The 15,803-nt window shown below is 36.5% G+C and overlaps 1 protein-coding gene across 1 annotated transcript in view; it reads right to left on the reverse strand.

Moving 5' to 3' along the window:
• The window catches only part of CDH19 (cadherin 19), a 70,704-nt gene that overhangs the window by 18,113 nt on the left and 36,788 nt on the right, over positions 1-15,803 (reverse strand). The window contains exons 4-9 of the mRNA XM_082043775.1: positions 15,317-15,436; positions 14,535-14,699; positions 13,657-13,841; positions 12,142-12,395; positions 8,878-9,014; positions 1,828-1,949 (exon numbers count right to left, since the gene is read on the reverse strand). Coding sequence (XP_081899901.1) covers positions 1,828-1,949; positions 8,878-9,014; positions 12,142-12,395; positions 13,657-13,841; positions 14,535-14,699; positions 15,317-15,436 — 983 coding nt within the window. The remainder of the gene's footprint in view (positions 1-1,827; positions 1,950-8,877; positions 9,015-12,141; positions 12,396-13,656; positions 13,842-14,534; positions 14,700-15,316; positions 15,437-15,803) is intronic.

Raw genomic sequence — 15,803 nt, forward strand, 5'->3', positions numbered from 1 at the left:
TCTCAAAAACTATAGCAACGAAAAACAAACAAGCAAACAAAAAAACCCAAACAAAAACAAACAAAAAACCCCACAAACAAACAACACACTAGAGTAACAAATTGCCTGTCTGTAAAATAGGAAAAACACTCTGCTCATCCCTAATTCAGATATTACAATGTTAAACTGGAATAATTCTGTATCCTTTGCTCAAAGAGTTTATTATTGTTGTTAGTACTACTGTTCTTTACAGTGCCATTTTCTCCAGTGATTGTGAAAATACTTACAGATATGTATACTTAATTTGTTATTGAAAAGTAGACATCAATGGGCTAGCATACAGATGCTATTCTTCAGTAAGCAACTGTGGAATAATAAAAGCCTTGGCAAATAAATCACCTGGGTTTTTATATTGTAGGGTAGTCCAAAACATGAATTACAAATATCCATTATATCAGCTTCCATATTTAATTCATGGTGCCCTGAAGACAAGGAACATGAAGTAGCATTTGCTTTAATGCCTGTACTTTGATCTGTTGATGAGTTACTCAAAGACCAAAAGAAATGGTTTGCTCCAAGCACCTCTGAACCAGAGGTAGCCTTTGCAGAGTGGAAAATTATCAAATGCAGAACAAACAAACCAACTGCTGATAGACACACACAGAAATGGATGCAAAAAGCTATAAAGAAATTATTTTAGCTACAGGGAAAGCTTTATTTAAATGGAGACTAATCAAAGTCAAAGTAACCCAAGCTGGTGTAAAAAGAGAGGCTCTGTGATTCAGAAATTAGACAGCAAAATGTTTGAATGGAACCATCACATGTATCCCAAAGGTCTCTTTCATATGTCCAAATAATACTTTAGACTGGTGAAAAAGTATGTAGTATTTTTCTCTATATAGCTTTTTGTTGCTGTTCTTTTTGTTGCTCATTTTGTACCTTCTTGGTTTTTTGTTTTTTGGTTTTTTTTTTAGATTTTGAACATCCCATTTTCCTTTTCGCAGATTTCTTTTAGATTCCTGTGTGGAGCCTGGCAGAATGCTTATTGCACAGTTTGGTGGGCAGACTGCAGAACTGGATCACTTGAAAAAAAAAAAAAGTAAAACTGTAGAGGAAAATTTGTGAAGGAAAATAAAAAGTCAGCAGTGTACCTAGGGGGTTAGGGCATTTGTCTCCCCATTCATGTGTGGAGTGAGTAGGAAATCAAAAGAAATGTTCAGGGAAGGATGCTTAATACAGCAATCCTGTAAGCTGCCATTTAGGGAAGGTATTGTAAGGGCTGTGACTTAAAGATCTTCAGACTTCCACTGAACTAGACAGGGTTTGAATTCAGTGCACAATAAATATTTTCTAACTGAATAATGCAATGAATCTGGTTTAAATATGGTCTAAGTCTTGTTTTTCCAGACTACATTATACTGTTGGTGTAAATGTAATAGGTTTTACAGAGGTTTTACATCTGTGACATGAACTGCAATTAAATCCATGTTTTATGCTAGTTTCTTTGGTTGGTTGGGGTTTTTTTGGTTTGGTTTGGTTTGGTTTGGTTTGGTCTGGTTTGTTTGTTTCTTTTTTCCCCTGGAAGTTTCTGCATGTATTTCTCTATTACCTGTTTTGCCAGACAAACAAGGAAGTGTATTAATTTTGTTTTAAAGGGGGGGGAAATGTATGCCAGTCTTCTGAAATTTAATTTTCAAACTATGCATATACAAAAAAAAAAAAATTTTGTAAATTGATTAAGTACAGCCTATACTCACAGTACCAAAATAATATTATGATAAATAGTAACATCTTGGATCAAATCTTCATTGTAATCAGAAAACTGATAGCTAACTCTTTCACACTTACCTGGCCAGAAACTGCATTTTCACAAACAAAAGTTTCATAATATTTGGGGAACTCTGGTGCATGATCATTGACATCAAGAACTTGGATATACACATTTGTTTCTGAAATTTTTTCAGGATTTCCTAATGGTTAAAAGAAGACAGAAATCAAGAATTATAAATAATCTACTGTCCATTTCAAAGTAATGTGAACATTAGAAAATTTTACTTGAATTCTTTAAAAAAGAAAATAATTACTAAGATCTACAGATACATTTTATTCTAAATCTTTTCAATAAGTTCAACTATACCTTATATATGATTTTTCATGTTCTTATAAGGTTAGGGAAAAAATTCTTATCTGAATTCCCAATCAAAAGAAAGAGAGCATTTTCATTCGTTATTGGGATTCTGTTTAAAAAAGTTGGTGGGAATTTGTTTTTCACCAGTCCATCACAATAATAGTATAATTTGAAATATAAAAGGATATTTCAGATAAAATTTAAGATTTCTTCCCTGTTTCATTTGCCAGGTTGGAAACTGATTTAAACATAAAAATAAAATCTGATCTGGAAAAATCCAATGAGGTTTTGTTCATGCAGAACAATTTACTGTACTAGTCATGTACCAAGCTACATGGAAGTGGGGTGTCTAGTTCTCTAAAGGTATCTGGTCAAGTACCTTTTTCAGTGCAATAAGAAATAATAAGAAAAGGAGGCAGCCATAAGCAAGAACTTACAGGGACACAAACCTGAGGGACAAATGGTAAGGGAGGGAGTGATGAGAACCAAGAACGTGAGTGATGGGAACTTGCTCTGGCATACTAACTGACAGGGACATGTTAGAGTGTGAGAAAATGTATTCCTATGAGCTTATGTGATCAGGGACCTTGTCAATTAGGGAACCAAGGAAAACAGAAACAAAATATACTGAGGCACAGGCTTGACAAAATGTAGAGACAATGACAAGAAACAAACCTCACACTAATCGATGGGCTATTCAGAAAACACAGGGCAACACTTGCAGTTAGTTCAGCCTGGACTTGGAAATGAATGAGACTCTAAACCAGGGGCATCACAAACCCAGAGGGGTGCAGAAATTGATGGATTTGTATGGACTCACAAGAGATGTGTAGGGGAAGGGAGAGCAAAGCTGACATAGAGGAATATGAAAGGGATGAGTCACGTGTAAAACAGAGGTTGTGGGTGTCTATGGTCTATGGTGCCAGCTACTGGAGTGAGTGAGGGGCACAGGAGCTGAGCGTCCGTATCTTCCCCGAACTGGGTTTATGTGGGCTTATGCATGGATAATTTGCTTACAAAACTTAAGCTGGACGCAGTGGCAAGGAGGGAGTCCTCAGGTCTAGGCCAGAGTATTAGGTGGGCAGAGGTCCATGCTGGTATGCTCAGGGGGAGCTTGTGAATGTGGGGTGTCTGAGCGATGAGTGTGTGAATGTTATGTGTTTGCCAGTGAGCATCAAGGTGCACCAGCTGCTGACTTAGAGACCCATGAAGTGGGTAAGAGGACCAGAGGTGCCAGACAGACAGAACGTCTGTGCAGGTACTAAAGGGATTTGTGAGTGTGCGTGTGTGCTTGTGAACCTGGTAAGTGTCCTTTGTGTGTGTGTGTATGTGTGTGTGTGTGTGTGTGTGCCTGCACTAGTGACCTTCTGCCTCTGGTAGACGAAGACAAGGAATGGAGTTGGCTGGCTGTGTTTGTGGTTTACGTGGGTCCTGTATGTAGGTTCTGCTGAATGTAGCACCTTGTCTGTGACCGTCTGTGTGACTCCAGCTGTGTCAGTGTCTTCTGTGCATATGTGTGTATCTCTGGGACACGTGTTCAGCTTTGCTCCAGGTTGAACCTGCAGCTGGGAAAGCAGCAGTCATGTCCCTCAACTAGGGCAGAGGTGCTGGGTTTGCAAGCACCAGGCTGGGCTCCAGTGGCTGGGCAAGAGGGTCCTGGGCTGGAGCGGCTGGAGGAGATGGCCAGACTTTCTTACATCATTTAACATCATGGATACCACAACAATTGGTCACAATCCTTAAAAAAAATCCTTAAAAATATCTTCCTCTTCTGTAATATTATGAAATTTTGAAATTTTGTGAGAAAATTTCACCCAAACTCATATGTTTTCAAAATATTTCTGCCACTGCTACACATGGAGTAATTGATGTGGAGGCTGATACCCAACACTAACCAAGACAGGAAGCTGAGACTCTTGTAGAAAGAAGGGTTTGAATTTGGAACAACAGTGCTGCTCTATCCACTGTCCAAACACATTTGCAAAGAAGCCTGATTTTGCTCAGGCATGTCTAAGGCATTACTGATGACAGTTTTCATAGACTGGGCTTACAGTTTTGTTCCAAACATTATTTGCACAACAGGTTTATTTCTAGGCATTTTGTACTCACAGAAGCTATTTCTATTGTACAAGTATACTTTATTATTGTGTCTTCAGATATAAAACCTATGTCAGTATGACTTATTCCCACATGAAAAGGAAAAGAAACTCTGCTAATATAAGGCACTTTTATTTCTGGATTTACTGCATTTACACACGGTTACATTGCTACAGCTATCTTGGACAAGGAAAAGCCAGACCTGACTACATTAGTTTCACAGTACAAAAATTGGTTGCAGACCATTTCTAAAAAAAAATACTTGTTTATGTTATAAAAATGTTCATAAGTATGTTACCAGAAAACAAGACAAGGAAGATCTGCAGGTACTGAACACCTCCTGGGGGCCCTTCACCTGTCAGCACATTGAATCCTCACATTGCATAGCTCTGAGAATTGTCTGCCTTACCCACAATGTAACAATACTCTAGTAGGCTAGAAGTTTTACTGCAACAGAGTCATTCACATTAACTTGGATGTGTTGTTCGTTAAGGACCATAATGAAGGCATTTTTCAGGTGAATAAAATAATTTTAAGACATTCCAGAAATACTAAATGTCTATCAATATCCCAACCTGCTCTGTCCAAAGCAGAAGTATGTCACTCACAAGAATATTCATTGTTGTTAAAATATGCCTCATGGTGGGGACTGGTGTAACTGCTCCTGACCTGCTCAGAAGTCCTTAAGGCATTTTTGTAAATTAGTTAAATGGACCATTAAGAGAAAAACAAAACGTATTCCTTTCTGCCTCACCTCAAATTATACGGGCTTGGTTGGTTCTTACATTGCTTTTTTATGTATAATTCACCAGTTGCTTGAAGCAAACATTTGTTTTCTTGGATCTTATGGAATCTGTGCTGATAGCTTTGAGTGTTTTGCCAAAGGAAATGGCAGCAAAAACAGCTACCACAGAGATAAAGGGCTAGATACTCAGCAGTTCCACATTGCTATTCCTCTTGTGAAATCATTAAAGACGTGCTAATTTCCCAACGCTTATGATCTGTCAGACTCATCTCAAAAATACTTCTTTGTGGGATGACATTTCTCTTGTTGAATTCCAACATCCATAATAACACAATAGGCAATGAAACAGTGCTCATTTTATCTTTTAAATATAACAAAAAGTAGCACACATTCCTTTTAGAAATAATACCAAGAGTATAGGACTTAACTTCTTCTACTTAAGTCAGAATTGGATGTGTACGACAGAGATTTGGCTGGATTGGAATGGAAAGGAAAACTTCGTAATGCTCATTAGGAGGCAGGGAATACCTTTGGTGGCTTCAGTTGTACACAAAGTGTAATGGGAAGGACCCAGCTATCTTGGCCTGTCCCTAGCTTGCTTGTTTGTAAGAATCATGGATACTATATTGCCTTTAAGACCTACTATTTTCTTGCACATTTATATAGCAACTTCCAGCTTACAGCTGCCATTCACACCTGTTTTCTTCCACTAAATAACCCAATAACCCTTCTTTTTTTTTTTTTTTTTTTTTTTTTTTTTTTTTTATAATCTTGTTTCTACTTCCTTAGTATATTTGGGTTGCTGCGTTGTAGTTGTGGGGTTTTTTTGTTTGTTGGTGGCTGTCTGTGTGTTTTTTGTTTTGCTGGGTTTGTGGTTTTTTTTGCTTTTTTTTTTTTTTTTTTTCCTCAGCATATGGTTAAATGAAAAGGAAGAGCATTTCTCATGTTGTTGGAAGATGACAGTATAGAAGCTTTTAATTTTTCTGAAATCAAGGGAATTTTTTGGGGGGAGGGAGCAACACATTACAAAGCCACTCTTGGAATAAGTATCTGGTATATATTTAATTATTATTTTGGGTGAAGCAGAATGACTCCTTTGGTTGCAATAGAGGAAGATAGTAGGCAACGCTTATTTTATCTTTTGTCTCTTACATGGGACAATAGTAGTCAGACTTTGAATACAGTTATTTTACTTACGTCCTACATTAGGCTAAAGATCTTTCAATAAGTAGAAAATTTTTTCCTCATAATCTCCACAAGAGAGATCAGAACTTGAAAAATAAGATATGAGAGAGCAGGTTATCAAGTGCAATAGGCTGGATCAGCATGAAGAAGGAAGTTGATGCTTTAATTACTAGAGACCAAAATTAGTAACTTCCTTATTTTGGAGCTATGTGAAATGAAAAGGAGTAACCACCTATGGAGACAAGGAAGAACTCAATACTTGCAGAGGATTAAAGAAAGCTAGGCATAGTCATCATCCAGTTAAAGGAAACTTGTAGTAATAATAAAAATAATAGTAATAATACTATTTTTTAATTATAATTTAGGCTAAAGAGAAATTACTTCCTGAAGGAAATGGAAACTAATTTTTTTTTTTTTTGAAAGGGCAAACCTAAAAACGTAGAAGTCTGTCAACAAAAGTATATATGACCAAAGTGGGTTGACACTAAAATAATGAATGTATTATATTACCCATGACTGAAACCTTCAAAGAGCTGCAAGTTCTGTAGTCGTGTAGTAGCTCTGGAACCCACTGTGAAAAGACATTTGCAAAACCCAGTGGAAAAATTACTGTTGTGTCTTGAGCGTAAGCTTGCTTATAACTGGTAGTGTACTTTTCCAGTGGACATACAGAAAAATGAGGATTGAAGTAAAATCAAGCTAGTTGCTACCAGTGAGAATTTTTGTTGGTCATCTATAGTTCAATAGAGAGAAAGCTGAAGCAGATATTCCTCTTCGGAATTAATTAATTGTCAGTCAATTATTCTCTGACTCAGTAAATCAGTATCAAGTAAAGTTGATAGCTTAAGGATTTCTTGCTCTCATGCATGGTTAGAATGTTGCTGTTTATGTTTCAGCCTTCTACTAGGTGGAGGCTGATTACAACTAAGTAAAAACTGATCATAGGAAATTATTTCCCCTGAGCTAGAATCATTTTATGCATAAAGTTGAATGAGACTTAACAGCTTGTAGGTTATGACTGTTTGCACTTAAGGTCCAATGAATTAGTTCGACTTATGGGTATCTTTAAATAGGCTATCTCAATGGTATGAGGATAGGATGATCCACACCACAAGTCTGCAATAACAGAGGCAAGCTGCTCTTACTAATCTCTGATCCATGTCATTGCAACGGAGGCAAAATGCTTGTGTCCTGTATTAATGCCAGGACATCAATAGGCTCCTGGAGAGGTTGCTATAGTAGTGCAGTTTCAATATATGTTTCAGCTGCAATGAATATCTTGTGTGGATGAAGTATAATGGCATTTTGATTTGGCTACAGAGAAGCCACAATGTCATCCACCAAGTGTTTCATACACACATTGTGTGTTATGACTATATTTCAAGGCATAAAATGCTACTAGTTCATAATATACAACATTCCAGGTATGCCCAGACCAAGGTGACCTATCTTCAATGCTTTTGAATATAGTCTTATAGACAGTGACCTTATCATCATTAAAAAAATAAAGATCAAGAATATGAAGATAATGAGGGCCGAGTCTCTCCACAGTAACTTTCATTACTGTGAAAGACTCACTTTCTTTTGCTGCAGGAGACACTTATTAATTTGTAACATTTGGTTCTTTCCTATTTTATTGTTTAACTAAACAATAAGTCCAGACCAAAGTCAGCCTGCTGTGTTTCCATAGTGCTATTCAAGACATGACAAAAATACGCCAGAGATCAATTTTACCAACACCTGCCACCTTCACATGAGAAGTAAAATACATTCATGCTTAAAAACCCTCAGAAAAGCTGAAAAGGAAGATAATGCTACCAGTTCCCAAACACCAAATAAAGATTTCAATGAAAACAGCTACTAGCTATCCTATATTAAACTTCTAGCAGTAATATTTTATATATGTGCAGGAAATGCTCCCTTTGGGGAACAGTGAAATTTATGAATATGTGTTTAAAGTAGTCTTAGCAATAAATAGCATTTAACTGAGATTCAGGATTAAAAAAACATGCCAAAGGTATCTGGCAAACCCTGTCTGATTTATTGATTGTACTCTAGTTTCATATGTTTTTTCTCCTTCTGGAGGATGGATGTGATTTTTTTTCTAAATAATATCACAATAATCTTGTTAAACTGCCTTATAAATCAATAGCTGTTAATTTTCTAGGGTGTTGTTCCAGAATTAGGGTAATCAGATCACCAAAAGCACAAATGGAGACAATTTGCATTTGACTTTCAAACAAAACTGATGAGTGAAATCTATATAAAGGATGCTTCACAGATTTAATTGTCACTGAAGAGAAGTCTAACTGATTTAGGCCTTACATTAACAATTAATTTGAGGCACAGGTTTCTGCCTGGTGTTAAATTAGACCCTGGCTAATTTCACACTAGTCAAAAATCCAGTGTGAAATTAACCGGGGTCTAATTTGACATAAGATCTTGCACTGCAGGAGTAATTCATATGCTTCAGTGTAATTTGAAAGCTTTACAATCTCGATCCTATTACAATTTCCTTTCTTTTTTTATAAGGTCATCTTTTATGAAAGAGCACAGGACCTTGGAGCTCAAATACATTCTGCTTCTATTCAACTAGTCATTTTAATAATGCTCCTTAATGTAGCAAGCAACAGTAATATAACGAGAAAGGAGCATGTATTCTCCACTTAAAAGAAGGCATATTCAGAGGATAATTACAATTCCCAGTGTATGAAACACAGCGTTCCTTAAATTTCTTACTCACTTGTTTCTGTGGCTGTAACAGTTAAGTTGTGCCAAGAAGTTATCTCTCGGTCCAGAGGTTTAGTTGTAATGATTGTTCCGTTGTGTTCATTGATGCTGAACAATCTCTTTAAATGCATGCCGTGAACAATAGAGTACCTGCACCAAAAAAAAGTAAAGAGATTCCTTAATATTGAAATGTTCCATCAAAAGCAAGGGCATATAAAGCTATTGTCAGCTGAGAAAACAGAGTTGGGCATACATGCATATAAATGCGTGCTCCAACAACACAGGAGTCATGAAAAATGTACACATATAAACATTTAAAATTCACTGCTGCCAAAATCAAGGCTCTTCTTTTTATAAAACTAAACATGTCTCAGATCTATATTAATGTGAACTGAATCCAAAATGCATTATTCATTCTTACTTCTAAGTCAGGCTCACAGCAGGTGAATGACTTCGTTGAAAAGAAACAGAAAAAGTGCCACTTGTGAAGTGAATAACACTAACAGCTAAGTGGAGGTATAATGGCAAATCTATTTTATCATTGCTGACATGCTCTGATACCAAGGGAACAGGCATTATAAAGAATGACTGACAACTATCTGTAATGAGGTGTCACTTAGGTAAGGTACAAAATCCTAATGCAGGAGACAATTGCAAACAAGTGCAGTTCCTGAGTCTTCACTGAAAAGGCTTGGGATACCATATCCGTATGCAGACATGCACATGCACACCTACATACACACCTGCCATTCAAATTGATAAACTCTAACCACTGGTCACAGGCCAGGGGTGGACTGAAAAAGACACTAAAGATATTGGTTCAAATGGAAAGGATATTTACACATATTTTTCAACATATAAAAAAAACCCCATATGTCACAGTTCCTAGTAGAGTCTATTTCACTGAAATGAAACCTGCTTGAAGAGTTGAAAGGTTAATACCATTCCAGTTTGGAATTCCAAAATTCAATTATTCCCTTTTTTATTGTACCTTTAATTGTGCTTGACAAAGTCTTTCTGTCTCCTGTTCACACTTAGGACTCCAGCTCAGATTATGTACCAGTGGTTGGATGACTCTATGACTTGTTATTTGATTTGTCTATTTTGAAAACCACTTAGAGCATAATTCAAGGAACCAGTACCACACAGTCAGTGAAACTTCTTATCATTTGAGGCAAAGGTGTGATATTTTTAACCTTCTGGTTTAGGGTTTTACTTTTTTTTTTTTTTTTTTTTTTTTAATGTGAGTATTTCTCATCTTCTGCATACAAAGCTTGTTTAGAGTTTTCTGGCACTGGTGTCTTGTTTCTTGTTTGTTTTAGGTTTGGTTGGGTGGGTGGTTTGGTTTGGTTTTGATAATCTGATTTGTGATAGATAATTTTCAGAAAATCTATGTTGGGTGTTTTTTAGTTATTTTTTATTATTGATGTAGTTAGGTTTTGTTCATGTCTTTGCTGGCATCCACAATGCAAAACAGCTGGTTTTCTATATTATAAGCAACTGCTGTCATTTATGAAAAGAATGGTTTCAAAATTTAATTCATATGCGTGGCACTTAGCCCAATAAACATATCTTTACATTAGAAGTTACATGCTCTATTTTAAAGAAACTCAGTGATGCAACATATGTGTCACTGTTTTGGAACTATGCAGACATATTCACTTTGTAGCAAGTACCATCAAAATATTTCAAACTAAGACGTCATAGATGTGCACTATGTTTAAATGTTTCACAGGAGAAGCTGCAGTCATCTAAATAAACCACAAAACAGCCCTTTTATCTGTGGAAAAAAAAAAAGTACACGTATATATATTTATCTAATCTTATTTAAAGAAATCACAGTAAAATCATAGTAAATTGACTAAACCATTGAAGTCGTAAGTATAGGTAGCACTTTCTCTATGTATATTTCTATTAGGATTCTGCTAAGTTAACACCAAAAGTTATTTTGTGTCTCATCCATTTGTCCCTGTATCCTAGATTATCTAAATTGCACAGTACACGGTGACATCAAGTAACTTAAGAAGATATTTTAATTATAAACTCCCTGTTAAAGATTAATTACCTGTTTTCTCCCTTAAGAAACAGCAAAAGTATTTTGCAAAATTAAAAGCCTGGGGACTATTTATATGATATCTCTAGGAAGCACTTGTGGTAGATGTAGGGAATTGGTAAATTTTTGGTCCTGCTGAGCTGAGCAGATGCCAGTGGAGCCATTCTGTGTCTCCCATTCTGTCTCCCTCCGAGCAATGAGTCCATCTCTCCATATCTTAAGTTATTTGGAATGGACTGGACCACCTCCAGGCACTTACAGGTTTGGCTGAGGTACCCTAGCTCTACTGTTATGCACAGTCTCTTCCAGGCTACTGTTTAAAATATTACCCCATCTCAAAGTGATTGCAAAGGTGCACAAACAGAGCTCATTTATTGAGATTTAGGGCTAAGGGTCAGCTGATGACACAGAAGTGTTATAGTTACTGCTCAGCAGTGCTTAGAGACCATCATGGCCTTTTCTGCTTCTCACACCGCCCCACCAGCAAGTAGGCTGGAAGTGCACAAGAAGCTGAGAGGGGACACAGCTGGCATAGGTGAGTCCAACTGATCAGAGAGATACTTCATACCATATGACATCATGCTCAGCAATAAAAATGGGAGGGAGTGGAGGCTGACCACGCCTACTGTTGATTTGGGACTGACTGGGTATTGGCCAGCTGGTGGTAAGCAATTGGGATTTTTTGCCTTTTTTTTAATCACTTGTTTTTCTTATTTTTGTTGTTGTTTGGTTGGGTTTTTTTGCTGTTAGTGGTGGTGGTTTGTTTTGTTTAGTTTCTTTCTCCTTCCTTCCTTCCTTCCTTCCTTCCTTCCTTCCTTCCTTCCTTCCTTCCTTCCTTCCTTCCTTCCTTCCTTCCTTCCTTCCTTCCTTCCTTCCTTCCTTCCTTCCTTCCTTCCTTCCTTCCTTCCTTCCTTCCTTCCTTCCTTCCTTTTTTTTATTTTTTCTTTTTAAATTTCATTATTAAACTGTCTTATCTCAACCCATAAGCTTTCACACTTTTATCTTTCTGATTCTCTTCTGCATCCCACTGGGTGGGGGAATGAGTGAGTGGCTGTGTGGGACTTATCTGCCAAGTGGGATTAAACCACGGCACCTAGAATAACATAGGCTATCACAAGAAAGCATGGTAACTGTAATCATACGCCAAGGTAAGGAACAGAAATAGCCTTTGGAAATCCCAACTACGTTTATATTTGAGATCTGTGCACATTTTAAGTTAGGTACCTGACTGGGCAGTCATCAGCGTCTGGATCTCTAGCAGTTACAATTCCCACCAGCGAACCACTTGCAGCTCCTTCAGCAATCTCCATCACATAGTTCTCCAAGGTGAAAACTGGAGGTTCATCAGCATCTTCTACATTGATTTTGACAACAGTTTTGTCTTCAAATGGTTCTTCTTTCAGAAAACGGTCATCAATGTACCTGTTTATAACTTTTGCTCGAATACTGTACCTCCTCTTGCTCTCATAATCCACTCTCTGTTAAGAAAGAAAGAGAGATGGGGAATATTTATTTCTTCCCACTTGAATTAAACACAGTGCAATAAGTGGTGTGAGATCAAAGACAAAACAGTGTTACCATTTTTTTGAGAAATGTTTTAAAAGTATCTACTTGCAAGATTCCTTTTTTAATATTAAAAACACTTTTAACTATGCTATGTGGTTTTTGCATTCACATGTAGGCTGGCTTTAATGTTACGGTTAACACTGTACAAAAAATTCTTCCTGTAGAATGCCAGCCCTAAGAAAAATAACAACTTCTGTTTGTACCTGTATTTCTAGCATAGGTGTAAAGTTAGTGAGCACTGTTCTTGACTCTTACATAAACAATGTGAATCAGTTAATCTGTAGGGGTTAGGCTGAGTATGTTAAAATTTGGTCCCTAAAGGAAATAAATTCCAGCAGGTAACAATGTGTGCTTAATAAACTCACAGCTATATTACGATTTTAGACATCCATTATCTTCTTTAATTAAAAAAAAAAAAAGAAAGAAATAGTAAAAATACTAAATAATTACCTTCCTGAATTGTAATAAATCTAAATAGAAAAACAAAACAAACAAACAGAAACCAACAAAAATGACAATACAATGAAAACCAAACACACACCCTAAATCTTATAGGATTCAGTTCTTTAGGCTCCTGGATTTCACTAGAGTATCAAATTCTACCATTATTTCAGATGATGACCCAGATGGTCCAGAAATCTTCCTCTTCCCATGTGATTCCAAAATAAGTCACACAATATCAAAGCTTCTTAAACATCTTAATTCACAAACTGGTATCTTTTTGAGTGTCTTTTCAAAGTTCTGCCAAAACAAAATCTCCACTGTTTATCTAATACTGTAGTATATTCTGCCTTTAGTTAAGTTTAACAGTACGTATTAGAAGGAGGGAAGGAAATATTGTGTACAATTTATTGATAAAGGTTTTACTGATGATGCACAAAAGAGGGAAAGTATTTTCTCACAATGGGATACGCTGTGTTGCACAGCTAGCTATAACATTAAGATACTTCAACTGCAGTATTGTATTCAGCAGTAATAAGAACAAGGAATAAAAAGTAAACAACAGGAAAAGGATGTTTCATTTTACCCTCCTAATATTCCAATCAAATCACAAATCCTGAAGAAGGAGAAGATAATAGAATACAAAGCAATAGACATTTGTGAAACATCAGCTTGCTTAAAGATCTTCTTTCCAGTATTTAGAGATTTTTTAGAAGGTCTCTGAGGTCTTACCTTTTTTAATAAGATAATTCCTTCTTGAGTGTCATTGTTAGTAATTATATCAAAAACATCTGAGTCATGCCCTTCAATGGAATAGTTCATGGCTGCATTCTCCCCTATGTCACTGTCTTCTGCGCAGACTTTGCCTACAGTAGTGCCCACAGGAGCGTCTTCAGAGACATTCATGTAGTAGAGTCCTAAAGAAACAAATACTGGCATAGTGAGCTGCCATGGTTAATAGCTGTTGTAGATATGACAGCCTGAGGGTCTCAGGGATTAGGGGAAAGCCCTCAGCTTTTATTAGAGCAATGGATCTAATTCAGCAAGGAATAGATCTTGGAGGCAGGGGGTGACAACCTTTCCAGTTGTGAGTCCTCCTCTCTCAGCTAAGGAGAGCCAACAACATTGATAAAGAGTGGAGGGCAGCACTTCCAAACCTCATTTCACTAGTTCTTCCTAACAAACCAGTTAGCAGCTCCCATGTCTGGGAGAAACTCTCTGGACAGAGAAAGTCATATCATTTACCACAAAGTTTACCCTATCTGTCAGCAAAGAATTAAGGGAGAAAATGATACTAAATATCTCTTTGCCCAGATTTTAGGCTTGAGTAGGGAAAACTATGTGGAAAACAGTTCAGTAACTCATTTGTCTTCAAAGCCTAGTGATAAGAACAGCTCGCCTGAAGCCTTTTGTAATGATAGATTCTATTTTCCACTTTGTATTTGAGTGTTTTTATGGGATCCTTTTTTGTTCTGTTTTATTTTTTTAAATCACTATGCTGAAGTGAAAGCACAGACCTGTTCTGAAAAGACCCATCTGTGAACTTAATAGAGATACAGTAGATCTAAATTTGCTCAGGACTTCAGATACTGTAAGTAGCCTATACTCACGCTGTTGAAATTTAGGTGGATTGTCATTGACATCTGAGAGGTTGATGGTAATGGTGGCTGTTGCTGAAAATGCTCCTGCTTGCCCAACCATATCTTTGGCTTGGATGATGACCAAATACTGATCTTTTGTTTCTCTATCCATTTCAGAAGCCATTCTGATGACCCCTAAAATTGAAACGTATAATATGATATCATCTAACAGTCCCATTTTTTCCCCCACATCTGACTATATAATATGGGCATAAAACACATCGCTGAACACAATTATGAATTTACATTCTAGACCACACACAGCACAACTGTCCTAATACTGGGAATTAGTACTCCTGGCAACATCTACACTGTATGACAGATCCATTCTGCAATCTTAGAGTTATACACCATATATCTCCTCTACCACATATAACCATTTGTCTTCCTCAGAAACTGAGATTTTGTAGTGGTGTCATTATCTGTGATTTCTCCAACATAACAAGCGATAGAACTCCTAACTGAGAAGCGTTCCTAGGTCCATTTGTTGAATAGGACACTCAGAATCCAATTATTTTCTTTAGCAAGATAATTTGCTAAGTAAATTGTTGATTCTCTAGAGAGAAAGAATTTCAGTTTCTTATGGGAAAGAAATAATTTATTATTTTTTAGATCTAGGAACTATGCAAAGATGTATAAGTGTAAGGTGATATCAGTTGATCTTTGTGTTGAAATGAAGAAAAACATTTCTGCTTGAATCCATTTTATGTTAGTTTATGAATGTTTTCAAGTTACAAGATCATTTGTAGTACCTGTCTTTGGCTCCACAGAGAAATAGGGCTGTCCTTGAATTAGACTGTAAAGCAGACGGGCACTATTTCCGTAAGAAGGATCATCACCATCTGTAGCTGTTACCTGTGTAACCGAAGTACCTCAAGAAAAAAATATATGCTGTTTATTTTCTTCTTGTATTAATTATTTTTTAATTACAAAACAGAAACTCTTTAAAAGACTTTTAGCATACCAGTAATATTAACAAACAGTCCTGGAAATTTACAGAAACAAAAGGCATCTTCTAAAATTTACCATTAGAAAGGGAAAATATTTCCTTAGCAACTGTTCTTGTTGCATTCAAATTTTCAATTAAAAAAACAAACAAACAAACCACTTTAAAGCACTATATTTATGTTGCTTAGAATACTATATATCTCATGCCTTTTCCCTAATTTCTGATATCTGAATGAAGTATAGCAAATTGTTTCTTCTCCCCTTTTAAATTTTTCAAAGTATTTTATGGAA

Source organism: Streptopelia decaocto, assembly GCF_964273445.1.
Source record: "Streptopelia decaocto genome assembly, chromosome: 2".
Lineage (NCBI taxonomy): Eukaryota > Metazoa > Chordata > Aves > Columbiformes > Columbidae > Streptopelia > Streptopelia decaocto.